Consider the following 26,640-nt stretch of genomic DNA (forward strand, 5'->3'; position numbering starts at 1 on the left):
CTGGGAGCCTGGAAGGCAGGCAGGCCCTAGAGCTTAGTGGAAACTGCCTGGGGGTGGAGGCCAGGCCAGCACACAAATGCCCCCAGAAAGACGTGTCTGCAAGCGGCAGGAAGTGCAGCCTGTCCCTAGGAGAGCCCGAGGCTCTGGGTCAGAAGCACACAGGCTGCCCAGAAGCTCCACAGCCTCCTGGCCTCCACTCCCATCCATATAATGGAGCCAATACAGCCCTCCGCACTGGCAGGCCATTAACAAATTAAATCAGCTGGTCCAGCTCTGGGCCCTCAGTTCCTTCCTGGGGCCAGTTCCTCTGGAAAAGCCTCATCATCACCACTCCTCTGAAGCATCAGCGGCCCTGTCTGAAGCCCAGTTCCAGGTAGTTCCCTTCATTCTTGCTTTCTCCACTGCCTTCCCTTGTTGCCTGTCCCCCTCACCCACTGCTCCCCAGCAACCCTCCCGAGGGGTGGGCTCAGCCTGCCCCTCCTGCTGTCTGGGAGCTGCCCCTTGTCTGCCTCTCCTCTGTGTCAGTCTCTGGCAGGGCTCCAATGCCAGACCAGAGGGGAGGGGCAAATGTGCCCATGTTTCACTCCCAGCAAAGCCCTGGCCAAGGCCCAGCCACAGGGACCAGCTGCATCTGTTGCAGGAAGGGTCTTGCCTAGAGCAGGAGTTAGGAGCAGAGGACTGAAAAGAACTATTTCTCAAGCCTTGCAGTATACCAGCAGACCCTGCCTGGGGGCTGGCAAGGACCACAGAGATTGCTGGGAGTGATGACGCAGTCACTTCCACCCTAGCTATGTGCCAAGGCCTTTGGGTGCCATGACTGGTCATGCCAACTATGGCCCCAAGCACTGGAGGCCTGGCTGAGCCAGAGGAAACTGTCTGCAGGCTGCACTGGCCTGTGTCGCAGAGCCTAGAGGGGCCACCATGACCAGTGTTGTTATTATTATCGCTGCCATTGTTAGTTCACTACTAGAGGGCCACTTAGTGCTACCTGGTCCTTCCTGGGGCAGAGCCTTGCCAGGGTAGTCCTGGCAGAAACGCCTTCTGATTTGAGAAAAACAAAACAAGCTTCTGCTTCGGCCTAACGTGTTGCATGGCTCTGGAAGCACCCGCTGTAAATACCTCTCCCAGTTCAGCACAGTCTCCTGAACCTCTCCTCTCCCCAGACACACACCTACAGGGGACCCTGCCTAGGGAGCATGGTGGCAGAGGACTCATCTACCACTCCACGGTGCCCACCCAACCCAGGAGAGAGGAGACTAGATAGGTAATCAAGGGCTTGAAGTTCACACATGCCAGGCCTGTGCCAACATTACATTTACAAGGGCTTTCTGCACGCACAGAGCAGTGTCCCAGTGAGGAAGATGGTCCTGCTCTGATGTCTAACACATCAGAACCACCCACCTTGTCCCCAAGGATGTCTGAGACTCTCCCCATTCCCACTATGCTGAGGCTGGTCCAGTGGGCCATACGCACACAGCCAGGCATTTATTCTCACACGTGACTCCGCCTATCCAGGGTCACCTGCTATGATAGCGAACTTTGTGTCCCCTGGCTAGTTGGAGATACCTCTTGAACACAGTGGATGATTTTACTGAGAAGTCTCTTTGGGGTCCCCCCTACAGGCCCTGGCGGGACTCTTGTGGGAATACAGAGGAATGGGTCTTCAAGGAGGAGCCTGGTACTCAGATCTGCCTCCCCAACCTGACTCTCTCCTGTCACATGGGCAGATTTTGGTGAGGGGGGTCTCAAATCAGCCACCTGGTGCAGCGCCAGGCTGGAGTCTTGTCAGGAGGGACAGCAGCCAGGGCAGGCTTTTGTTCATCTCTCAAAGAAGGTGTAAAGGCCGGGAGGCTAAGCCTTCTGGGTTCCCACCTTGGAGGAGGCGGCAGCTGATTTCAGTGGTATGTGGGCGCCTAGGCAAGCCGGAGAGCTGAAGTCGCCTAACCAGGGCTCAGGAGGCGGATGCGAGGGCCAGAAAGTCCCCAGATCTTTACTGCCGGCTTCAGGCTTGGGTACAGGTAGTGAGGAAGAACGAGAAAAGGCCAAAGACAGTACCACACTCTGGGAATTGACCGAATGGCAGCCTCAAATCCCACCAGGTCCACGCAGCAGGGAGGCGGAACCTCCCAGAACTAGAGGCCTTCACCGAAGAGACACTTTCCTCGGAGCTCCATTCCCAGCACCAGTTCTAAGGTATTCAGACGACATGTGCACAAACTAAGGCAGGGCCACTCTTAAGGGCCTCGGCTCTCCTAGAAGCTCTCTAGGGCTCTCCAACTCCAGCTGCCTCCTTCAAAGGGTCTAGTTCCCTACAGGACACCAGAACAGACCTGTGCGTCCAGGAGAGACACCTCTGCCCTGAGCCCCTGTCGGTTTCTCAAGACCGACATTAAGAAGCAAAAGATGCCCCTGGACTCGCAGGCTGACTGGATGGTGAAGAACCACATCCAGAGTATTTTCACTCCATGACAGCACAGGCGGTAGGAAAGAAATGACTCCAAGGATCCAGGTCTTAGCAGGGAGCATTCTCCGGTCGAGCCTGTGAACTCACTCCATACCCCATCTTGATCACAGGTCTCTCGGGTAAGGTCACGCCTAGGACCGATGCCGCGCGCAAAAGTGGCTCCGCCCTCTGCCTTGCAAGCCCCCTCAATCAAGCCGGCCGAGGAGGGGGATCGAGAGCTCCTCAAAGTTTCTGAGAGTGTCCCCCCCATCACCCCGCAACACACACACCCGGGGCAGAGGTTAGCCCGGAGCAAAGTTCCCTGGTGGCTATAGCCCGAAACATGGCAGTGGAAGAAAAGCTCGCTGTCAGCATTTCATCTGGTGGTTCACCACGGACCGGAGAGGAAAAAAAGAAAAGGAACGGAAGGAGCCCTTCTGCCTCACCTTTCCTGTTGCTGCACCACCCCGCGCTCACCCGGGGCGGGAAGCTGCCTGCTGGGAGCTGGGGCCGGGCGGGTGGGCCGTGTGCGCCCGCGGCAGCCTTCTTACCTCGGTCAGTGGCCGGGGCGCGGCGCGTCCCGCGTCCTCCAAGCTCCGCGCGGCCGTTCCCGGTCCCGGCCGCCGCTGCGCTGGCTGCATTGCCACCGTTGCCGCCGCCGCCTCAGCGCAGCCCCTGGGAGCTCTCCACGCCGAGGGGCGCGTCGCTCCCGGACGCCGGGCGCCACCAGCCAGCCATGGGTCGGGGGCGCACGCCCAGACGGCGCCCCCAGCCCCTCGGCGCTCGCTCCGGGCTCGCCACTGGCTTCTGTCGCTCAGTCCCGCGACAAGCACTGCCGACCCACCCCCTCCCCCGCCGCAGTTATCTGATCCCCGGGCAGGGCCGGGCGCGCTCCCCTGCACCGGGTGTGGGTGTCCTGCACCTCCCAGCGGGCTTCGACCGCACAGGGCCCCCTCCCCCGGCGACCGTTCCCAGGGAGGCGGTGGCAGCGCAGTCGCGGCGTGGCCGGGGGAAGACGGGGAACGAGGAATGGAGGGCGAGGAGGCGGCGGGAGGCAGAAGCTCTGCGCGCACCCAGCTCCGCGCCCCGCTGCCACAGTAGCCCAGCTCGGCAACTCCTCCAACTCTCCGCCAAAAGCACGCCCGCCCTGCGCCGCGGCGCCGCTGATCCCGCCCACCACCGCCCTGGTCTGGCCCGATGGCCCCTCCTGGCCCCAGCTGCCCCCCACACGCACCAGCCACTTGCGCACTGGGGCGCGCGCGCGAACACAAACGCGCGCACGCGCGTGGCACACACACACACACACACACACACACACACACACACACATCTTTTCGGGGACACGCGCACACACAGGTGCATGGCGCGCATATACTCAGACTACACACACAAGCAAGGGAATCTGGACCGGCTGCACACAGCAGGATGCCAAGCTCAGGCGTCACCTGCACAAAATCCATGTGATGAGGAGCACGGCGGCTAAGGTGCACAGGTGCACTCAGTTACATATGCACATGTGGAGTGGGATCAGTCGGCACATCCACACAGTCTGGCTTCTGAGCTCATGCATTCCCCTTGCACATCAAGCACAGGGTCATATGCACACCCCTCCCTCTTTAATATCATATCTCTTCTTTCCATCTTGGGTTGTATTTAGCTCTCATCTCTTGCTTTCTCCTCCATGCTCCTCCTCCAGGCCTCTCTGCTGATTTGATTCCATGTGACTCCCCTCCCCTTGCCCACTCTTGTCTGGAAGGCACCCCTGGTACTCTGCTCTCCCAGTCTCCGGAAGCCTATTGTCTGAGCCTTACATCTCTGCCTCCTGCAGGGCCTGGACCTTTCAGCCTGGCAAACAGATCACCCTAGCTGGCCTCAGGGAAATCCCATTTTATCACAGGGCTGACCCCCAGCTCAACCCTAAGGCTGAAAAATCGGGCCAAGAAGGCAGGTCTACAGCCAGAACACAAGCTTCACAAAACTCCCCAGCCCCTTGGTCTCCAGCTCCCCTCTAATGTGAAATATAATTATGCATCTGAATAGCAGAGACACTAGATGCAGGATCCTAGCCAAGAGGCATGGCTTTCTGGTCACCCAGATGCCCAGGCTCTGGCAGCTTATCCAGAGCTCGGCAGAACCCACCAGCCTAACTCCAGGGAGCCAACTCGTCATCCAGAGTCCCCAGAAAACTCTCCTGCCTCAGACTGTGCTTACTCCACCTCCTTTGAGTGAGCAATCCTGCACACAAGGTACTTCAACACTCAGTGTCTGGATCCCCTGTGGTGACATGGACATTGTGGGGCTCACTGCATTACAGGACTGCTGTGAAGGTTAAATGACGTAAGTGTATGTACAGTTCTTAACCTGAGAGGGGGCCTGAGTGAAACAGCTGGTGGATCTTGGGTGCTCAATCTATGCTGGCCTCTGTGCTAAGGCCTTAGCTGGAGTTATTTTGCTGTCATTATGACGCTCTGAGGGGTACAACCATTGACCCACTTTACAGACAAAGAAACTGAGGCACAGAGGAATAGTTGCTTATCTAGTCACAGAGCTACTGACTGGTGGAGGGGGTCTCAAACCAAATGTATCCTTAAAATGGTCATGCCTGCCTGTCTAGCCACTGTTCAGGACCACAATGGGGAGAAAATGGGTATCCCCAGGGACTCTACCCCCAGGTCCCCAGCCTATCTTGGACAGGCACATGATGTCCTGTTTTCCACCTTCTCCTGAGTGACCAAGGAGGAAAATGGCTCAGATGCTCCTGCTCCATTTTACCCAGCCCTGGTGCCCAGAAAACAGAAGCCAAAGGCAGGAAGGAGTAAGGGGGGAGACTTCCCCTGCCTACATGCTTCTCTACCCTTTCAGGGAGAGCAGATCCACGTCACACTCAGGGGATTCTACCATAGACACCCCCAAAGAACTCACAGCATGCTGGTAGACAGAAAAATGGACAGAACACTATGGGGCTCCATTGGGTCTAGGATCTGTGTTTGTTTTTTGAGACAGGGTTTCTCTGTGTAACAGCCCTGACTGTCCTAGAACTTTTTGTAGACCAGGCTGGCCCTGAACCCACAGAGATCTGCCTGCCTCTGCCTCCTAAGTGCTGGGATTAAAGGCATGTGCCGCCACGCCCAGCTTCAGGTCTAGGATCTTAAGCTCCTCTAATGAGTTCAGGGGGGCCTTAGGGTGTGGCACACGGGCACATACACAGTCACTTTCAGCTGTTTATCTGGACAAAGGCCTCAGAGGCCTGTGTAAAGCCAGGGCTGGGGGTCTTTCCCCCCCCCCAGGACCTATTATCAGATGCATTTCACAGATAGGACAAGTGTCTTGCAGAAGATCATCTGACAAAAAACACCTGCCAGAGAAGGGGCCCTGATTTCCATAGCTACTGCCCTGTAGACCTCACATCCCACCCTCCAGCTTACACTCTGGGACCAACTTCATTTCTTAATCAAAATCACATCTCTTTCCAGGACAGTATGAGTCTTCTCCCAGACTCATGTTCATGACTCTCTGTAAAGAGCATGTCCACGTTCAAGACACAAGGACAGAGGGCAGCCATACAGGAAGGCTGTTTCTCACCAGGGTTCCAAGTGTGGACAGAGTGGGTCATGTCATCCCTGGCCCCACACACACATGCACACACACACACACACACACACACACACACACACACACACACACACACACACAAGGCATCCTGCCTCCCTCCAGAATAGAGGGAAGGAGTGTTCGAGAATGATGTGCCCAGCCCCAGTAAAGCTGCTCCCAGCTCAGGGCCCAGGGACACATTTCCTACTTCCTCCTCTGTAAAACATGGGTGGCCATAAGCACTGAAAAACAATTCCTGCCTTGCATGGCATGGGAATGAATTGTCCTGCAACATGCATGCATTCCCACGGGCCTGTCTGGCTCTCAATAATCTGAGTGAATCCTCTCAGACAAGCATATAGCTGTCCATTCTCTCAGCCACAAGCCCTGTGCCATTAGAGCCTCGGGCGGAGGCAGTCAAAGGAAGCCATCCTCTCCTTTGGAAACCCCTTCCTTGTCATGAGGACAGCAAAAACAGCAAAGCCATCCGGAAAAAATGCCCCAAAGGCTTGGGTATGCTGTCCCCATAGATAACAGTCTGGATTGTTGGCCTCTCTGCCCAGCAGCTGCCAGCAATTCTAATAACCAGCTCCTACAGAAATCAAATGGTCTGTCCTCGTGGTGGATCCTCAGTGTCTGTGCTGGCCTGGCAGCACCTGGCACTCCCTGGGAACACCTTCTCCAAGGGGCCCACTTAGGATTTCTTCTGCTCGTCCTAGATGTTGGCCCAACCTCTGCCCTCCCGCCCTCCATGCCCTCCCTTCGGGGCACACTGGCCAACCACCAGCCCTAACCTGTCCTGGCCACCTGCTCACCTTCCAGGCAGGAATGCTGTTTCTCCCATGGCTTTCCTTCAGGGCATCTCAGGACCGACTCCCCTGGGAAAGATCACCACTGGGACATCTCTACTTCCCCTGGCTTGCTTTGCCCTGTCCCCAGGTGTCTGGCTTCTTGTTCACCTCCCTGACTGTCGTACCAGTTCCAGGAGATCAAAGACAGGTCCTTGTATGCAGACCAGGGCAGGTGCCGTGGGCATGTGGCTATGTCTTCAGAACAAGAATGAGGAAAACAGTGGAGGATCCCACTCATGAACAGTTCTGCTCTGCCCAGTGCTCATAGACACATCTAAATCACCTGCATGGTCATAGGATGATGATGATGATGATGATGATGATGATGATGATGATGATGATGTGTGTGTCGCTATCTGGGGAATAAGCCTGGCCTTCTACTCCAATGTTCATCCTGCCTCTGATTGATGCCCTTTCTAAGGAGTCAGAAAGAACTGTGCCCATGGGTATCAGGATAAGCATTTGTGGTAGCAGCCATGGGCAGGAAGTCAAAAGGCACAGGGGGGCATTCTGCCTGAGCCCTGTCCACAGTCTAGGCAATCAGTCAATTGGAAAGAGGCCTATCACTCAGGCTATGAGCCACAGAGTAGAGCCCAGGCCCAAGAGCTGTGCCCTTAAACTGGCCTCTCTCTTCAGCACCATTTGTCCCAAGATACACATTGCTGACAACTATAATAGCGATGGTTATAATGGCCAGTGCCAGCTGCATGTCTGCCAGGTATCACACAGTAGAGGTAAACACCCACCTGCCCTGGAGGTGATAGACGGCGGATATCACCCCAATCAGACAGGAAGAAGCTCAGCAAGGACAGGGACCTTGTCTCCAGGAGAGCTACGGGGAAAGGCTGGAACCTTACATGCCATCACACACACACACATCTGCCCTTCCCCTGCCCAGGTACCCGTGGACTTCTGGCTGAGCCAAAAGCATCGATTTGAGGCACAGGACTCCAGGAACCATTCCCATGCTGAGAATAGGACACTGAGTTCACGGCCCCTCCCACCTGTCCGGGAGCAAACATTGATCGGCTGGCAGAGCTGGCAGCTGACTGCTTCCCTGGGCAGGGCTAGGCCCTACTCTTGCTTCCCTGGAGCTGTGGCTGTGAGGAGCAGCTGTTAGTGTCCAGGACACAGCAGCCAGGGGGCGGGCTGATGGCCAAGGACTTTCTACCATGCTTGAGGAAAACTCATAGGCATCAAGAGGAAGGGGATTCAAGGCTCTTCTTGTCCAGGCTGTGAAACTTCTAAGGCACGTCAACCAACCTACATACTGCCTTGATTTAGGCCCCTCTTTCTGAGAGTCTTCATGTTCTCATCTAGTCCTACCTCATATCCCACTACCTGCGGTATGTGGTACCATTCCCAAGGCCAGCAGTGAGCACTACAGTGATGTGGCTGATATGATCAAAGCCAACAAAAGGAAACCTACCCCAGGACTTTTGCTGATAGGTGGCAGGTGCGGGAAGGCAGGGACCCAGTGTCCCTGGGCTGCTTGCTGGTAGCAGGGAGCTCCAGTGGACACTTCTACCACCTGAAGTGGCACGCACCTTGAAGAAAGTTGCAGAGCTGAGATTCTGAGAGGAACTGTATTCCAGATAGGCCTTTTGAGCTCCACAGATCTACCCTTGGGCTTTTGAGTGTGAGCCAAAACCCTGCTTTAATTTAGGAAATGTTTCCGTATTCTCAAGAGACTGTGGAAGCCGTGGATTTCAAAAGAGCATCAAGGCTTCCAAAAGGCCCCTCCCACTCTCTCTCTCTCTCTCCTTCCTTTCCCTCCTCAGCCTCGCATGAGGAGTCTGCCTGCAGCCCCGGTGAAGTCACATGGGCTACAGTAGAGAGCTGACTCTCCTCTCCCTTTCCTCTCTTCCTCTAAAGGGACGAGCTTCCAGGCCTTCAGGCCCCAGGAGGACAGAAGTAAAGGGCAATAAAGGGAGGGAGGGAGGGAAGTGGCTTCAGTCTCTCAGAGTTAAAAATAGCTTCCCGAGGAGGCCTCCTGCGGGTTAATCTGGCCAATTATCCAGCCCCTCTCCACCCCATGGGCACTGCCTCCTCCTTGCTATCCTCCAGGTGGTCCCCACATGGGGCCATCATTCCCAGGACGTAGGCCTCTGCCCCAATGTGCCCCCCTACCCCCACAGCTGGACCCTGGCCCTCCTTCCTCAGCATGGGTTCAAGGAGGATGGAAGTCATTCTGGTAGGTCTACACAGACCAATAGAGGTCTGTGTTCATCCTGACACGAAGAGAGGATTGTGCAAAATACTCTGCCTCCCTAAGAAAGAAGATGAGAGGCCGATTTGGGGCTGCTGGGGGTCCTGTTTATGATAAGAAAAGCTAGAAGTCCATCTGCATTAGCAAACTGAAAATCTAGGAATTCATAGGCACAAGTGGTTGTGACTTTGTCCTGGGAGGGGACCTTGACTCCGTTCACTTCTGTGTCTTGACCTGCTTCCCAAGGGCTCTGGACTTTGGCCTGCCTGGTGGGAACCTATTGTACTGATAGGGTTGCCCGATGAGGTCTCCTCCCATGGGTTCCATTCAGCTGGGGAGGTGGGGAGCAGGTTTAAGGCATATCGGTGCATCCTGTAGCTCCAGAGCCGGTTGGTTTGAATTCGATATTGAAAGCACTGATTGCTTGAGCAATTTTTTATCATTCAAATGACTATGCTAGTGGAATAAAGGCCAATGGTACAGGGATGGGGAGAGACCAGTCTTTCTGGGGAGCCAGGAAGACCCAAAGCCGGTCCTGTGCCCTTGCCCTATGGTCTAGTTCTCCTGCCTGCTTTTGAAACATTCCCTCTAGGAGAGGGAAGAAAGGCTCCTCAGACTAGCTAAGTGGAAGGAGTTTGTGGTGTTCTTAGAAAGCTACAAGCTCATAAGGTCCTCCTCGAGGGCTCTTCCCAAAGCCTGTGTAAGTGGGGAGCAACTGCTAGAGTGGGAGATTTCTTTAAGTGAAGCTGCCTTCAGCTAGGATGGGATGCAGTTTTCATGCATCTAGCATCCATGCTGGGGTGGACCTTTTAATGATACAGCCACCTTTGAATCATCCCGGCTCCTGAAGGTGACCCCAATAAACCGATTCGCCAAGATGGATCTGGGGGAATGATTCTTCTTTCTTTCATTCAGGAGTCCGATCCATTGTGAGTAGAACCCTTTGTTCATATCTCTCCAGGAACCAGCACACAGCAGTTGATGCGGACTAAGCATTGGAAGTACTGTCTAGCTGCGCATGTTGGGATGGCTGGTCAGGCTTCTCAGGACCTTGGCAGTCTTTGGGGAGGAAGCAGGCTAGCTGGCTACCAGCTTAACCTCTGCTTTAATTGGAGGCTGAGGCCACTCCTGCAGGGACCCTCTCTGAGGCTGATTCTCTCTATGTGAGAGACGGACTCGGGCTTCAGGGAGGACAGTCAGCTCAGAGCCTCTGTTTTCTAGACCTCGGTGTGCCAGTCAGTGCTCTGACCACTCACTGGGTAAGTGACTAGACAGCACAAAGGCATCACAGAGAAAGCCCCAGCTGAGTGAGCAGTGGGTAGCTTCAGGGCCTGCTGAAGAACCTCACCTGGTGGTCTCTAGTGGGCCCACACACCCTCAGGTCCCACCATGTCCCTCTGCAGGCCCCCATCATCACAGAGCTCTGGGAAACACTCCTCTACAATTCTGCTTGTCACCGCTGTCCTCCCTACCTAGCAAGTCTCTCCTCTGGCAAACACTTAGCCTCACCTCCCAGATTCATCTCAAACTCCAGCCCCATAAACTGGATGCTTCCTACTCCCCAAGTCCTGGAGCGGCTAACTGTGTGGCCCCATCCTGTCTGTGGTGATTAATAAATACAACAATGGCCTGGATCTTACAGGAACTCCAGGGAGTCCATGACTTCTCTCAAGCATGCCCTTGTCACACACCCCTGGACCAGAAGGCTGGCTGACCTCAGAGATACCCGAGGTCCCACCACCCTTTTGCCCAGGTTGCGACCTCTCTTCCTGGTGGCATCTTGACCCCCTTTTTTTTTTTTTTCTTAATCATAGGACTACCGAGGATTCCTGAAATGGAGGAAGCCCTCCCTCAAGCTGGCCCAGCCACAGCGTGGGGGGAACCTGAAACCCACTAACCTGGCTAGAGATAAAGATGTGAATACGGTGTCATGGGACCTAGAGATGAAATATCCCTTGTTGAACATGAAGGACTCAGCAGGGACAAGTAAGTAGGCCAAATACATCTTTTTTTATTATTATTATTTTTGTTTGTCTTTTGAGATGGCCTCATAGAGCCCAGGCTAGCCTCGAACATGCTGGGTAGACACACAACCTTGAATTCATGATTCTTGTGCCTCCATCTCCCAAGTGCTAGGATTAGGCAGACATGTGTCATCATACTCCTCTCTTATACTCCACTTCTGGGCCATTCCACTAGGAAGGTGTAGCTCGGGCTCTGGGATCTGGGAGACTGAGTTCAAATCTTAGCCCCATCAGTCACAAGCTGTGTGACCACTCCATGACAACTCACTGAGCCTCTCTCTCCCAGTGTCTTCCTCTGCCAGACAGACCACACTGTACTAGTGCCTGCCTCCCAGAGCCATGGTGAGGGCCACACATGAGGAGGAAGCAGGTGGTCCAGCAGCTGGCACATAGCAAGCCTCCATAGATTCTAGAAACTGCTATTCTGTCACCGTCATTCCCCACACCGTGGAATTGCTGGTGCTGCTGGCCTTTCCTGTCAGGACGCTCTGGAGAGGGGTGCAGGGTAGAGCTCAGGAGCCTGCACTAGAACAGGTACATAACACTATTTCTACTAATCTTGGGTTGAAATCCAACCACAAACCAAAGCGGCAAGCCCCAGGGGTCAGCAGCACCTGGTACTGCCACCTACTAAAGTCATGACCCATCCAGGGCTGGCAGATTCCAAATGTCCTTCACATTCCTTTCCAGTTCATGGTGGCCAATCTTCAAGCATGTCCGGGTGAAGGTGACATTCCTCACATCACTCATGGTCTTTATTTTGTTTTTTCTCTCTTTCTCTTTCTTTCTTGTGTGCGTGTGAGTCAGTGTGTGTGTGTGTGTGTGTGTGCGCGCACATGAGTGTTACTTAAGACAGAGTCCAAAGCTTCCTACATGTCAGGCAAGTGCTCACCACTCAGCTACTTGTTATTTCGAGACAGAGTCTCACAAAGTTGCCTAGGCTAGCCTGGACCTTCAGATCTTCTGTCTTAGCCTCTGGGGCAACTGGGATCATAGCCAGTGCCACCACACCAGCTACAGAAACATTTCTAAACCCTGTGGTCACCTAGCTTCCTCTGGAGTCCCAAGTACTGTTTGATAAATTAGGATTCTCAGGAAAGGCCAACAGCACAGAGAAAGGACAAAATGCCTCAAGCAATGGCATCAGGGTCCTGGACCCCCTGACCATGAGGCTCTCAACCCAGACTCCACCATTCTGGTCCTGACCTTGTCACTGTGTGCTTCAAGGCCCAAGCCAGCCTATCTTCTTATGCATCTTGAGGTCCACCTGCATAAGCCCTCAAGTCTCTATAACCATCAGGGAACTTAGGTGAGGGGTGTATCTAACCCCGGGACCAGACGGGCACGCTGCGGCCAGGCAGCTCCTGCCTACCTTGTGCCCAGGGAAGCTGCAGATGCTTGATCCCAGAACTTCAGTGCCTAGTCTACCCACAAGGCCCTCCCACCCCAGCATCTTGGCCAGGCTTCTTATGCCTCTGGCCACTCCAGAGTCCCCTCTGACCATGTCCCCCATCATGTGCTCAGAATGGGTACTCATAGGGAAGAGTGGGGTCAGTGAGGGCCTTCCCATCGGGTTCTTCAGCAAGGTCACCCACTGGGAAGGGGCTCCAGCATGAGGCCAACAGCTGGTATGACTGAACTGAACCTGGTCCCTCATTCCTCCTTTTGGTGACCCCCAAATCCTATGGAGTTCTGATCACCCCTGCTGCCAGCATGCTGATTGTCTCCAGGTCGCCAGACCATTCCTGACATGGCATTTTAAAGATGTGGAAACTGAGGCCCAGAGATATTGAGCCTAGAGTCACACAGTCATGGAACCATCCAGAGAGGATGCTCAGAAAGCCCTCCGCTGTGCAGTGCCCTGAGCCCGGTGGGGATCTGTTCAAGGGCTCCCAAGCCCTCAGGTGTCAGCTGCCTGAGAGAAGAGAGGGCAGAATTTGCACAAAATCTGTGCTCACCCATCCATGTACTTCATCATCAATAAGAACACAATACTGAATACAGCGTGAATGCTGTGTGAATCGCGGCCGTAACTATACTGTCTGGGGAACAAGAAATAAGCTTGTACATGCTCAGACAAAGTCTATGGTCCTTATTGCTGCAGCTGTGTGGGAATGGAACCCAAGGTCTGGCACAGGCCAAGCAAGTGTTCTACCCATGAGCTACACCCCAACCCTTTTTAATTAAAAAAAAAAAATCATTTTATTTTGAGACAGTCTCCCTATGGGCATAGAAACAGAGAGCCAGGCATAGCTGCTCTGGGAGCTAGTGAGTGCTACTTTATGAGAGGGTGCCCATAGCCAGGACTCTGTCTGGGGGGGTGGGAGTGGGGGCCTGAGGGTCTGAGTGGGGGCCTCCAGGCAGCTTGTCAAGGCATGTGGGGTGAGGTGATGGTGAGATCAGGCAGGCAGGGTAGGGCCATGGGGTCAGAGACCAACTGAGCACCATTGTCCCAGGCTTCCTCCTGGGCCTTCGGCCACACCAGGGCTTAGGCGCAAAATGAGTGCAGTGAGCGAAGCCAGATGAGGAATTCAGGGCTGTGTCAGCACATAGCCCCACTGTGCAGGCCGCCCCCTCTGGCCTCCCCAGTGCCCCTCAGCTCCTGTCTCCATGGTTGGAGAGGGCAGCAGGAGGCTGAGGGAGATATTTGGTCAATTTGCTTTTGAACAATTTCAGTTTATGCCCGGCTGTGCTGTGCCGGTCCTTGGGGATTCCTGTTGTGGGAAAACACTGACCACAGACTTTGCCAATGGAAAAGCGGGCTTCAGAAGGCAGCATGGACCCTGATCACACCCCACAATGCAGCCTTTATGCCCATCTTGCAGTCTCCTTTCATTTTAGAGCTGGAATCCTACTTTAGTACGCAAGGCCATCTAAGCCCAGGAACTTGCCTGGGGGATGGGAGTCGGGGGCTCAGGGTCTGAGTGAAGGCCTGGTGAACAGCCATGAAGGGGTGAGACTGTTGAGGGGGAGGGGCAGGCTGAGTCCGAGTACCATGAGAAGGGAATGCTCCAAGCGCCAGGACAAACAGCCTCTCCTGGAACGTGGCAGGCTAGGGGAGCCCACTGAATCTTCAATTCCGTGTGTCTGGAGATGCAGCCCAGACCTAGCTAACCTTGGGTTCATCCCCAGCAAAAAAAAAAAAAAATCCTCAGCTCAAACGCCAGCCACAGCCTGGAGGACCTCATCCCCTCAGCTCTTATCTCCCATCCCCTCCTTCTCACCTTCCTAGTTATTTCTGAACATGGAGCCTTACTCCAGGGCCCTTGCATTTACAGCAGCCCCATACACCACGCACTCCAGACTTCTGAATGACTTACTTCGGGTCACTGCTCGCGCATCCCCTCCCAAGGGGGAGGCTCCTTTTGGATCCTTTATACAAAATTGTAAATTGTACCATTGCCGCCCTGGGTTCCTTCCAAGGCTTTGTTTTTCTCTAGCTCACTAATCCAAACCTGACACGGTGTCTAATTTACTGATTTGTTGTGGTAATTGCCAGTTTTCTTTAGGAAGTCGGGAATATTTGTTGTATTGACGGCTGTGTCCCTGGTACCTAAAACAGTACCAAGATGACTGGTAACTGAATAGAATCATCACAAAGAAGCCTCAAGGGAAGACCTGTTTCCCTATTTACTGTCTTTTTTTTTTTCTCTCTCTCTCTCTTTTGGTCAGGGTTTCATTTTGTAGCTCTGGCTGGCCTGGAACTCACTGTGTAGATCAGACTGACTTCTAAGATCCTCCTGCCTCTGCCACCAGAGTGCTGGGATTAAAGGTGTGTGCCAGCACACCTGACTACTCTGCCTTTTTGTTGGTTGGTTGTTTGGTTGGGTTATTTTTGAGACAGGGTTTCACTATGAACCTCCTGACTGTCCTGGAACTTGCTCTATAGACTAAGCTGGCCCTGAACTCACAGTGATCCACCTGCCTCTGCTTCCCCAGTGTTGGGGTTAAAGTCATCCTAATCCACTATGCCCTTCTTGTTTCCCCATTTTAAAAGGAAGGAATGTAAGCAGCACCCCAAACTGATTTGCTACAACGCCTCGGACTATCGCTTGGTCCACAGGACAGCTCTACCCAGGAGTAAAGCCAGGGTCTCTGCTTTCTTTCTCATTTCTTCCCTTGACTTTGGCTCAGACTTCCACTTGATTCTGAGCAGTCCATCACTAAGGGCTGTCTCTCTAGTCTGTCTCTTTCTCCTCCCAGGCTGAAGGCATAGAGATAAGTTATGTCCTAAGCCTGCCGTCACCTTGGATTCCAGGCCTGGCAGAGCCTCTCAGGACAGACCACCTTATCTGGTACATCAGGATTCAAACCTGATCTCACCTACTCTTAAAGTGTGAGGCCTCAAAAGGAGATTCCTTCCTCCCTCCTGGACACTATTTTTACTGAGAAAAGAAGAAGGAATGGGGGGGGGGGGGTTGGAGGGGAGCTGTAGAAACTGAAGAGTAAGTGGCCAAGGCAGGAGAGGGGGGCAGGAGCAGAGTCTCCAGATGCTATTTCTCCATCTGCAGATGGATACAGATATGGCCTCTTCTAAGAGTGTAATAACTTTAAATAAGGTGGATTATGAAAATTGCAGTAGGGCATACAGAAAGCACAGAGCAAGCATTGTATTGTCCTGCTCATTACCTGTTTACCTATCCATTCTCATCTATCCTCGATTCACCAACTGCCTCTCCACCTGTCCTCCTACTCACCCACCCACCTATCTGTCCATGAATCCATCTATCCACCCACCCATCTGTCCATGAATCCATCTATCCACCCACCCACCCACCTATCTATCCATGAATCCATCTATCCACCCACCCACCCACCTATCTATCCATGAATCCATCTATCCACCCACCCACCCACCTATCTGTCCATGAATCCATCTATCCACCTACCCACCTATCTATCCATGAATCCATCTATCCACCCACCCACCCACCTATCTATCCATGAATCCGTCTATCCACCCACCCACCCACCCACCCACCTATCTGTCCATGAATCCATCTATCCACCTACCCACCCACCTATCTATCCATGAGTCCATCTATCCACCCACCCACCCACCCATCTATCCATGAATCCGTCTATCCACCCACCCACCCACACACCTATCTTATCTGTCCATGAATCCGTCTATCCACCCACCCACCCACCTATCTGTCCATGAATCCATCCTCACTGACCCACTCATCGTTAGGACGCAGACTCTCTTCATGTGTCCCTTCCCAGTGCCCTGACCTCACATCCACACGTCTGCCCACCCATCTGCTTCCCTTCCTTGCCACTTCCAGCACCGGCTTTCTCACCCTCCAATCTCTTACTTCCAGGGACTTTTCCAGCTCTAATCCCAACTGTCTCTATATAAATCCCCTCTGCCTCCTGCTGCTGGCAGAGCAGATGCAACCTTCACATTTAACCGGGTCTTCACCTTCTACACTGGCCCCATCAGACACCTCCAGTTCACAGAGCAGAAGAAAGAGCAGAGGGATGGGAAATACCACACACCCTTGGCCTCTCATTCCTCGCTAGCTGAAACAGGCTAGTCCTTGGGAGTAAGTACGGTGTCCTGCAAGGAACCAATCACTCAGTTACTAAAAGTAATGTTTGTTAGGCAGTAGCTCAGTGGTTCTCAGCCTGTGGGTCATGACCCCTTTGGGGGGGCCGCATATCAGATATCCTGTAGATATTTACATTATGTTTCATAACAGTAGCAAATAACAGTTGTGAAGTAGCAACGAGGGGGTCACCACAACTTGAGGAACTGTGTTAAAGGGTCCCAGCAATAGGAAGGCTGAGAACCACTGTTCTAGAACAGACAAAGCCCCTGTCCCATGAAACTGCAGACTTAGTGCTCGCAGCAGATAGCGGAGTGGGATATTATACTCAAACTATCAGATGTTATACAAATGGGGTGAGGAAAGGGTTGTTTGTTTGGTTGGTTGGTTTGGTTTGGTTTTTGGTGTTTGGTTTTTCCAACAGGGTCTCACTATGTAGCCCTAGCTAGATGGCCTCAAACTCACGGAGATTCTCCTGCCTCCACCTTGCCTCCTGAATGCTGGTATTAAAGATATGTACCACCACTCTTGGCTCACTGGAAGGCTTTAAAAAGTGATATGACCTCACAGGTTTAAATGGGAGGCAAGAAATATCCTGCCCCCGTGGGTGCTCTAGTGCCCCAACCCCACAGAAGTGGTGGCTAGAGGTGGGATAGGCACCTGAGGCATCTGAGTCCCAGGGTCACTCACTGATGATTTCCAAGTTCTTGTGTCTCAGGGCAAAGAACTGGATGAAGGACACATGGTAGACACAGGGAAAGCTTATTAAGAAAGGAGCCGGGCGGTGGTGGCATACGCCTTTAATCCCAGCACTCAGGAGGCAGAGCCAGGCGGATCTCTGTGAGTTCAAGGCCAGCCTGGGCTACCAAGTGAGTCCCAGGAAAGGCGCAAAGCTACACAGAGAAACCCTGTCTCAAAAAACCAAAAAAAAAAAAAAAAAAGAAAAGAAAGAAAGAAAGAAAGGAAAAGTGCCGGGTGGTGGGACACGTGCCTTTAATCCCAGCACTCTGGAGGCAGAGGCAGACGGATCTGAGTTCAAGGCCAGCCACTGGATCTACAGAGTGAGTTCCAGGACAGCCAGGGCTACACGGAGAAACCTTATCTCAGAGAAAAAGAAAGAAAGAAAGAAAGAAAGAAAGAAAGGAGAAAAAGAAAGAGGAAGAGAAGGAAAAAAGGAAGAAAGGGAAAGGAAAGGAAGGGAAGGAAGGAAAGAAGAGAAAAGGAACGCATCCTGAGGATGGGAGTGGACTAGTGAGCTGAAAAAGCACTGGGCCACTAAGTTCACGACCCTTACTTGTTTAGGTTATTTATGAACCGGTCTCTCCCGAGTCTGTCCAGTGCAGGCCTTGCTGTTTGCAGCCCAAGGATGGGAAGGGTTTCCAGGCTTTCTTTACCAACTGTTGTCTTTCATATGTCAATCTTGATGTCTCCTGCCACAGAAGTGCTAAGGGCAGAGCCTGTGGTGGGGACATTTTTGCTGAGAAAAGAAGAAGGAATGGGGGGGGGGGTTGCTGTAGAAACTAGAATAAGTGGCCAAGGCAAGGGAGAAGGGGGCAAGAAGAGTCTCCAGGCTTGACCTCGGTGCCTGCCCCACCTGTGAAATGGGTGCTGTGGCTCCTGTGGGAAGGACTTAAGAGAGGCCTCGAGTGGCGACTCGCTGCTCTTCTGCCTCTGGGTACAGCCAGCACTCCGGCCCACTCCAAAATCTTCCTGTCCTGGATGAGAGTCTTTCCTGAGCTTCAGAGCCTCTGGTAGAGGCAAGGGAAAGAAGTGGGGAGGTCTCCGAGGACCCCCCCATGCTGCTCCCAGGTGCTAGGCTATTCCTGTCTCCCATCTCTGTGCCTCCAGCCATTAGTGCATCTCTCAGCATCAATGGAGGCTCTAAGTAAGCTCAACTCCCCTTGGAGACCTCCCTCTGCCCAGGACCTCAGGAGATTAGCAACTCAACTTAATGGAGGAGAAAGTGGAGCCTCTTGCTGCTCTGGGGACCCATCCCCACCCCTAGCACCAGTCTCCACCACGCACCCCTTTCCCAGCTGCTGTTCAAGCACCAGACATAACCATGCCACCAAATTAGTTCAAAACTCAAAATGTTTCTATGACAAACGGAAATAGCAATGTAACCTGTCTTGGTTAAAACAAAGATATTCTAAGGATAAATATTTGTCCCCTCCTTTCAGCCATCAAACTGTGGAGATAATGGAGGCCCCCCAGCCCCCAGCTGAAATCTCTCTAAGAGCGACATGTTGGGAGAAGGAAAAGGCTGAAGTCTGGGGCAACCAGAAAGGAATCATCTTGTGAAAAGAGATGTCATACAACTTATCAGCCTTACAGAGGAGATTTGAGCCGAGGCAGTAATGAGTAATGGGAAGTGTGGGTGGGACTGTACCTTAGTAATGCACACTTCTTGCTTTCTATTTAAACCTAAACCTTATGACATGACCCAAAATATAGACTCAGGGGCCACTGGACCTCTTTATTTGCTTCTCCCTCTATAGCAACGGGATAAATCTCTTTTCTCTGATTTTCACTTGTCTTTTTAAAGATGCTGGCCAAGCCTAGCTTGTTAGGGCTGCGGGGCCCCGAACAACTCTACTACAGCAATATCATTTTCTACATTGCTCTACCCAAGAGCGGGTTCTCGGGGGGTACAGAGCCCTGCCTAGACCACTCCAGAATTCCACAGTCTTATCTCTGGGTTAGATACAGGCAAGTGGGAATATCCCACTGGCTGCTGAGACAAACGAGAGAGCTTTTTGAGAAACACAGAACTCGGTCACTGCGTGGTGGAGAAAGTCATGGTGGGAGTCCTGGCACCAGACCCAGCCAGCCTGCTGAAAACCAGAGTGACCCAGAGTAGGCATGGGGAGGGGATGACGTGGGGGTGACAGAGTGGGTAGAGGAGACCACTGAGGCCAGTGACTCATGGGGACCTACAGGAAGGGTTCAGCTTGGTGACAACCAGCACACAGTTAATTGTGGGCCTTTCCTCCCAAGGTGCTCTCGATCTCTGTCCTGGAAACTGGCTTCCCCACCCTTTCTGACCCACCACAGGTAGAGAGGATTTCCTAAGATCAGGGATCTTCACAAAAATGTCCTCTCCTGTCAAGGCCTGCAATCCCTCCATTAATGACACATTAGGGGAATGGTTAAGAGGGCAAGAGGACCTCCCTGTTCAGACTAGTGACTGATTCTTCCTTACAAGCAAGAAAAGGGGCTTTCCTTCCATTCTGCAGCCCCTCCATCAGCGCACACACACACACACACAAACAAACACACACACACACAAAGAGAAACACAGGGTGGTGCATACAAATACACAAACACATGGAAAGACACATACACAGACACAAACAGCAACATACAATGAAACACACAGAGACAAGACATATGATAAATACAGATACACAGAGACACACAGAAACATGCAGACACAAATAAAAACATAGACATACAAATACACACAGAGACATATATATGTAGAAGGAAACACAAAACACATAGAAATTAACACAGGCATAAACACGTACAACTGTCCTGTCTGGTCCAGAGAATGAACTATGATAAGCCTGGTTTCAGTTTCAAATGAGTGAGTCTATTAAGTTTATAGCAAGCAAAAGTAAAGACTAGGTAGCGAGTAGCCTAAAGAGAGAAGCAGCTGATACTTAGGAAACCATCATCAACGGTCACGGCACATTGTCAACGGTCACGGCATCCAGCCGAGGTGACAAGAACAGCCAGATTGAGAGACGTAACACCAGCAGATGGACAGGGCAAGCCAGCTGGAGTTCTCCATGGAGTTTCCAGTCAGCTTGAGTTCCCAACTGAGAGAGTCCTTGGTGGAGGGTCCTCCCTGTCCTTGCCATGGCAGAGTCGCCTGCTTCCCATCCTCACCAGGCATTGGCTGTCCTGGGATACACAGTAACAACCTGCACCGGAAATAGCTACCTTGTAGCTGTTCTCAAGGACACAATGTTAACACCCTTAGGTAGTGGCTTACTTTTTCCTTTCTTCTTGTTACAGAGCCTGATTCAGGACAACAAATTCTGGAAGCAACAACAGAGGGTCTCCTCCCGCCCATTTGAATAAGTTTATTTTGAATAAGTCTATTTTGAATAAGTTTAAGCAGCACATGACAATTTACCAATATAATGTACTTTATAGACATAGTCATACATACACATACATAGACAGATACATAGTTACATATATAGACATACATACATACATACATATATAGACACAGGCACATAGTTATGCATATATATACACACATACAGACACATACACAGTCACAGTCACACACATACACACAGAAATACACTCAGACACACACACTTCAACTTAGAAAATGCTTGTAGCTCTCTACACACTGGTGGACTCATCATGAAAACAAGCATTTGTAACAGGTTTTCTCTAGAAGGATCCCAAGACAGTACTTTCAACTCTTCCCCTGTAAGCAGGTCTTTGGTCCTCCCTGCTCAGTCCCATCAGGCAGTCCTGAAAATACCATGCCCGCCCTTCCCACTTGGCAGGGCCCACCCTGCCTTGCGTCCTCCTTCCCTGGAGTCAGAGAAGACTCTGGCACCTCTCTGACAGACTGGAACAAGAGAGCCGATGATTCTGTTCCTTCATCGTCTGGTCCCATGAGGAGCCAGACAGGGAGCAGCGGTGTTGAGAAGGAAGGTGCATAAAGACAAGCAGGAAGAAAGCCAGAGAAGCCAGTCAAGGGAAGACTGGAAACCCTTCCCTCCGTCGGCTGCAAAGGGCAAATGGAGCATGCCCAAGAAGAGCCTGCACTGTACAGCATGGGAGAGACAGGTGCTATGTAAATGACCTATAAAGGGTCACGAGCCTTGTGACCCAGAGCTTTCCCTCAGCTCACTAGTCCACCCCCATTCTCAGAATGCATTTCCTTTCTTTTTTTTTTTTTTTTGTTTTGTTTTTCGAGACAGGGTTTCTCCGTGTAGCTTTGCGCCTTTTCCTGGAACTCACTTGGTAGCCTAGGCTGGCCTTGAACTCACAGAGATCCGCCAGGCTCTGCCTCCCGAGTGCTGGGATTAAAGGCGTGCGCCACCAACGCCCGGCCGCTTTTCCTTTCTTAACAAGCTTTCTCTATGTCTAACCCCATGTCCTTCATCCATTGCTATGCTTTGGCACACAGGAGCCTCACAACTCCAGTGAGTGAGCCCTGTGACTCAGATCCAGGCCTTTAACAATGAGGAACACCAGCATGGAGGATCCTCTGTGTGGGGGGGCGGGGGGTGGTGAGCACCCAGCCTCCGTAAGTTATCTAGGGTGGGAGACAAGAGAGACAGCTCTGTGTCACAGCAGTTGGCCCAGGAAGAGGCCAGGCTCTGCTGAGCTGCCAGCCAACCTCCACCCTTGAATTCTGGGAGGCACGTAATTCAATTCCCATTCTAATTAGGAAAATCTAATTCTAAGAATCATGAGGACTCTAATTCCCGATGACTCCAGTGGATTCAAGTCCACCCTCTTTTCTAGGCTACCACCCGACTGGAGCCCCAGCACCTGCCACATTCTACACCCAGTCCCAGCCAAGGATCCCAGGAACCCTGAACCAGCTTTTGCTCCTGGGGCTCCACACCGTTAAGGACTGCCCTCTGCTTAGCAGTAAGAGGCTGTCTCCCTCCCCCGCCCAGCTTCTTACTGCCCATTCCAGGGAAGGGCACAGAATGTGCACTCAGTGGATAAATAGCAATGAGTGGATCCTGTCATTATGACAGTCTAAGATAGTCACTCTCCTGCCTGAGACCTGAAGCTCAAAGAATGTTCTTTGATTGGCCCACAGAGCGGAAGAGCTCCTCTGGGTTGAGAGGCACTTCACATATGCCAAGGGTGGAAAGCTGAGAGGCCAGCCTACGTCCTCTACCCATCCCTCTGTAACCGGTTGACCAGCTGGCCCCAAGGCCCACTCCTCCAGACTTGCCACCTCCTGCAGCTTCTGAAATTACTGCAACCCCACCGTAGGGTCCAGCCGCTTGCTGCTACCAGTCAGGCGGCCCTTCCCACAGCTTGACACCTTTTCTCAACGGTTCTAACAGGGTTTGCCCCAGACCCACACAGGCTGAGACAGGTGCGCATCCCTCAACATCTGAGGACCTCTGAAACCTGAGGGGTTGGGGCTAGGGAGTGGGCACTCTGCCAGGAAGTGGAGGATAGGAACAAAGGCCCAGTGGGGGCTGGGGCTAATGGACCGCTAATGGCCTTGCAGCTGGGCCCTGGTGGCCCCTGGCTCCCTAGGCTCTGCTAACTCTGCTAATGAATGGGCCCCCCTCCCATGGTAGGTCCTTCTTCGGGGGCCCAAGGTCATCAGAGCCCAGTGGGTAAGTGGCAGGAAGGCCCAGCCCCTCCTCCACTCCACAATCTCTACTCCCCTCCCTCGTACTTCAGGGCACTCAAGGAGCCAGGCATTCAGCTTGTAGTGATCAAGGGAACAGTGTCGCTCCATCTCATATTACATGTTGTAAAACCGAGACTTAATACAGAAATCTGGTCTCACTCACACCTTCCCCGCTCATTTGATGCTCATGGCTCCCTTCTCTCTGGGTTTAGGCTCCCAGTCACAGACCCCTGCTTCCAACCCTGGCCAGAGAAAGAAGGCTATGGCAGTCATCCCTCTGGCACAGCAGACCTAGTGTCTAGCCACACATCTACTCAGAGCCACAGTAACAGCAGTGCAAAGCGAGATGAGACAGCATGACACAGCCTTGAAAGTCCAGCTGAGTGTGAAATTTGTGTTTGGAGCTCTTAGGCCATAAGAGACGAAGAATGGGCTTATCATAAGGATGATGCCTGGTGCTGGGAAGTCTCGGGCTGTAGGAAATGCACGCAGAGCCAGAGATGTAGGCTGGATAGGTAGATGGATGGAAGGTAGATACGTGGGGGAGCGGTGTGCCAGTGAGAGGGTTGTGGGAAGATGGCGGGTTGTTAGGTGAGTGGGTAGACAGGCACATGGATAGATAGATGGGTGACTGCATGAGCAAGTAGGTGGAAAAACAGATGAGTGAGCAAACTGGACTCAGAGGGGATACCTGAATGGACAGGTGGATGATGTGTGAGCAGCCAACCGACTGATTCTACCGGTCTGCTGATTTAAGTGCCACCATAGAGCATAATGGTTAGGATTTTCCCATGGTACCTTTCTGGAAGATTGGAGATCACAATGGATCTTTCGGGTGCCTGACAGCCCCTCCTGGCCTGCTAGGGTCCTGGTTTTTGTTGTTGTTGTTGTTGTTTGGGCGGGGGTGAGTTCAAGACAGGGTTTCTCTGTGTAGTTTTGGTGCCTGTCCTGGATCTCGCTCTGTAGACCGGGCTGGCCTTGAACTCACAGAGAGCCACCTGGCTCTGCCTCCCAAGTGCTGGGATTAAAGGTGTGCTCCATCACCATCCAGCTTGTTGCTGTTTTATCTCACTCCTTCCGGTCAGAGTCAGCCTTTGCAAGGTCTGTTTTCCCACACAGACTTTGCTCGGGTTATTTCCTCTGCTTGGATGTTCTCTTGAGTCTACACTACTACTTGCTTCCTCCTACAAGGCCCTCTAGACTGGCTCAGGGCTGTCGGGGCTCCTGCAAGCCCTTGGTTTATACCCAGTGAATCTGGGGCCCATAATCTATCCACAAGGACACAGAGCCCTGGGAACAAGAAATAGCAGCCCATTATTCTGATGTTCCCAGACCTTGACCAAGTGCCAGCCTTCATTCAGCCTCTCAACACCCAGTTTTTGAGTGGGGCCGAGGGACAGCTGGTAACCACCTCTAGCTCACTAAGTGGATCCTTGTCCAAAAGCTTTGGTTGGGTTTGGGGTTTGGGGTTATTTTGTTTGGATGTTTTGGGGTTGGATTATTTTGTTTAGGGGTTTGGGTTTGTTTTGTTTGGGTGTTTTGGGGTGGGGGTTGGGTGTTTGGGGTTATTTTGTTTGAGTATTTGGGGTTTGGGGTTATTTTGTTTGGGTGTTTTGGGGGTGGGTTTTGGGTATTTGGGGTTTGGGGTTATTTTGTGGGAGTGTTTGGGGTTTGGGGTGTTTTGTTTGGGTGTTTGGGGTTTGGGGTTATTTTGTTTGGGTGTTTGGGTTAGAGACAGGGTGTAACTGTGTAACCCAATCTAGCTTCAGACTCACAGTAATCCTCCTGCTTCTGCCTCTCATGTGCTGGGGTTACAAGTGAGCACCATGCCACTCAGGTTGCCCAGAAGATCTTTAGGGTAGGAATGTTGAGGGCAAAGATTCCTGAAGACAGAGCCAGGGACTTCAGCCACTATAGCAACTCCATCATAAACAAACATACAACTCTGTCAGCTATGGCCATTCTGTCCCTTCCCTACTCTGTCTGACCCTGGATAACTTCCTGAAGGTTCCATCTTCTACCAGTAGTTCACAGAAGGCCGGAGAAGCCCGAGGCAGCTGGGGACCATAGAGCATGGGTTCTACAGCAGGAAGCAGGCCAGACAAACCCCAATGCCCTGGGTTTGGAGGACAGCTAAGCAGACAAGAAGCAGCTACTCTGGGAGAGGGGTCAGCACTGGTAAAGGTGGAGCCTGCAGTTCCCAGACAGAAGTGGGAGCTATGTGGGCTTCAGGGGAGAGTTTGGCTTTGCCAGACTGCAGGCCCTGCTGGATTTTGTTTTGTGTCATGGGAAGTGTTTGGAAGATTTGAACCAGGGATAGGAGAGTCTACCTGGTTTTATTTGAATTAAGGTATTCTTTACATGACATAAAAATTTTAAATTGTTAACAGGTCCAGGCAAGGTGGTTGTCGTCTATAATCCAATACACAAGAGGCTGAGGCAGGAGGGATCACCATGAGTTCGAAGCCAGCCTGGGCTACACAGGGAAACCCCGTCTTTTTAAGAATTGACAAGAAAGTAAAATACAACATAGTGGTATTTGGGTATACATGCAGTATTATGCGTTGCCTAGTTCCAAAATGCTTAGTCTACCCCAAAGGAAAGCTTATACCTGTGCCCCCTGCTCCTCCTGCCCTAGAGAGGCCACTAACCTGCTTTCCGCCCCGTGGGTCTTCGTGGGCACTTCATGAGAGTGGAGCCACCCACAAGTGGCCTTGTGTCTGGCTGTCTTCCCTTGGCACCCTGTCTCCATGGTCTGTCACATGGATTCACAGACTGGAACCTGCTCCCTGGGCAGGTCTGTGGATTTGACAGCGTCTTGTTTATGTATTTGTGTGTTGATGGACATTACAACTTAGGGTTGCCTTCACCTGTCAGAGAGTGCTGTGGAAGTGTGGGAGTGCCTGGACTTGGGAGGATTTGCTGTTTTCTGCGATGCTGCTGCTGCTGCTGCTGCTGCTGCTGCTGCTGCTGCTAGGAATGGTCCAACTCAGGGCCTTTTCATGAACTGTTCCCGATGGATCCCACCTCATCTTCGCCTGCTCTGTATCTGTCCAGCCGTCTCCTGCTCAAGGAAGGCTTACAGAGCAGCATGAGCCCTTCCCCTGCTTAATATTTACCAGTCTCCTTAGCTTGAATATCAGCTCCACAACTCCATCACATTGCACAGGGATTGGCACACAGTCCTTATAAGTGTCATCAAATAATGAGAACTCACGAGGAGCAAGCTCCAGGCAAACGCCACCATGTCCCTGGGGAGCTGGTGGGATTCATCCCATTCTTTCCCTCACTGAAGTCACTGAGCACATGCTGAATAGAACCATCCAGACACTGGGTGGGCCCCAGGTGGGTAAGTGGACAGCCAGTCACTAGTGGAGACAAGTGACTGACGTGGAGACAAGTGACATCCACGGGAAACCAGAGGACTCAGGCAGCTCCCTGGCTAGGCCAGAATGTGGCCTGGGTGACTAGTGGTCAAGGTCCACTCTTTACTCCAGCTCCGAGCCTGAGATGCTTTCACAGGCAGGCTCTGGAGAACCCCCGAGCCGAGTCTACTGTTTCCTGCTGAGCCCCTACCTCATCATCCTGGCTCTAACCCCTCCCTCT

General features: G+C 52.5%; 2 protein-coding genes and 1 pseudogene across 3 annotated transcripts in view; 1 reads left to right on the forward strand and 2 right to left on the reverse strand.

Annotated features, from left to right (window-relative positions):
* The window catches only part of Tnfrsf13b (TNF receptor superfamily member 13B), a 125,327-nt gene extending 122,242 nt beyond the window's left edge, over nt 1-3,085 (reverse strand). For both annotated transcript variants that reach the window (XR_008222320.1, XM_052757270.1), the window contains exon 1: nt 2,995-3,085. Coding sequence is in view for 1 of the 2 variants with exons in the window: in XM_052757270.1 (XP_052613230.1) it covers nt 2,995-3,084 (90 nt within the window). In the remaining variant the exon portion in view is untranslated. The remainder of the gene's footprint in view (nt 1-2,994) is intronic.
* Nucleotides 1-3,103, reverse strand: part of Kcnj12 (potassium inwardly rectifying channel subfamily J member 12) — a 43,067-nt gene extending 39,964 nt beyond the window's left edge. Inside the window, exon 1 of the mRNA XM_052757268.1 lies at nt 2,995-3,103. The gene's annotated coding sequence lies outside the window, so the exon portion shown is untranslated. The remainder of the gene's footprint in view (nt 1-2,994) is intronic.
* Nucleotides 3,104-3,179: 76 nt separating this feature from the next.
* LOC128122583 (bifunctional phosphoribosylaminoimidazole carboxylase/phosphoribosylaminoimidazole succinocarboxamide synthetase-like) overlaps nt 3,180-26,640 on the forward strand; it is a 63,140-nt pseudogene continuing 39,679 nt past the window's right edge.

The sequence above is a fragment of the Peromyscus californicus genome, unplaced genomic scaffold (assembly GCF_007827085.1).
Source record: "Peromyscus californicus insignis strain IS unplaced genomic scaffold, ASM782708v3 Scaffold_3__1_contigs__length_106647218, whole genome shotgun sequence".
Taxonomy (NCBI): domain Eukaryota; kingdom Metazoa; phylum Chordata; class Mammalia; order Rodentia; family Cricetidae; genus Peromyscus; species Peromyscus californicus.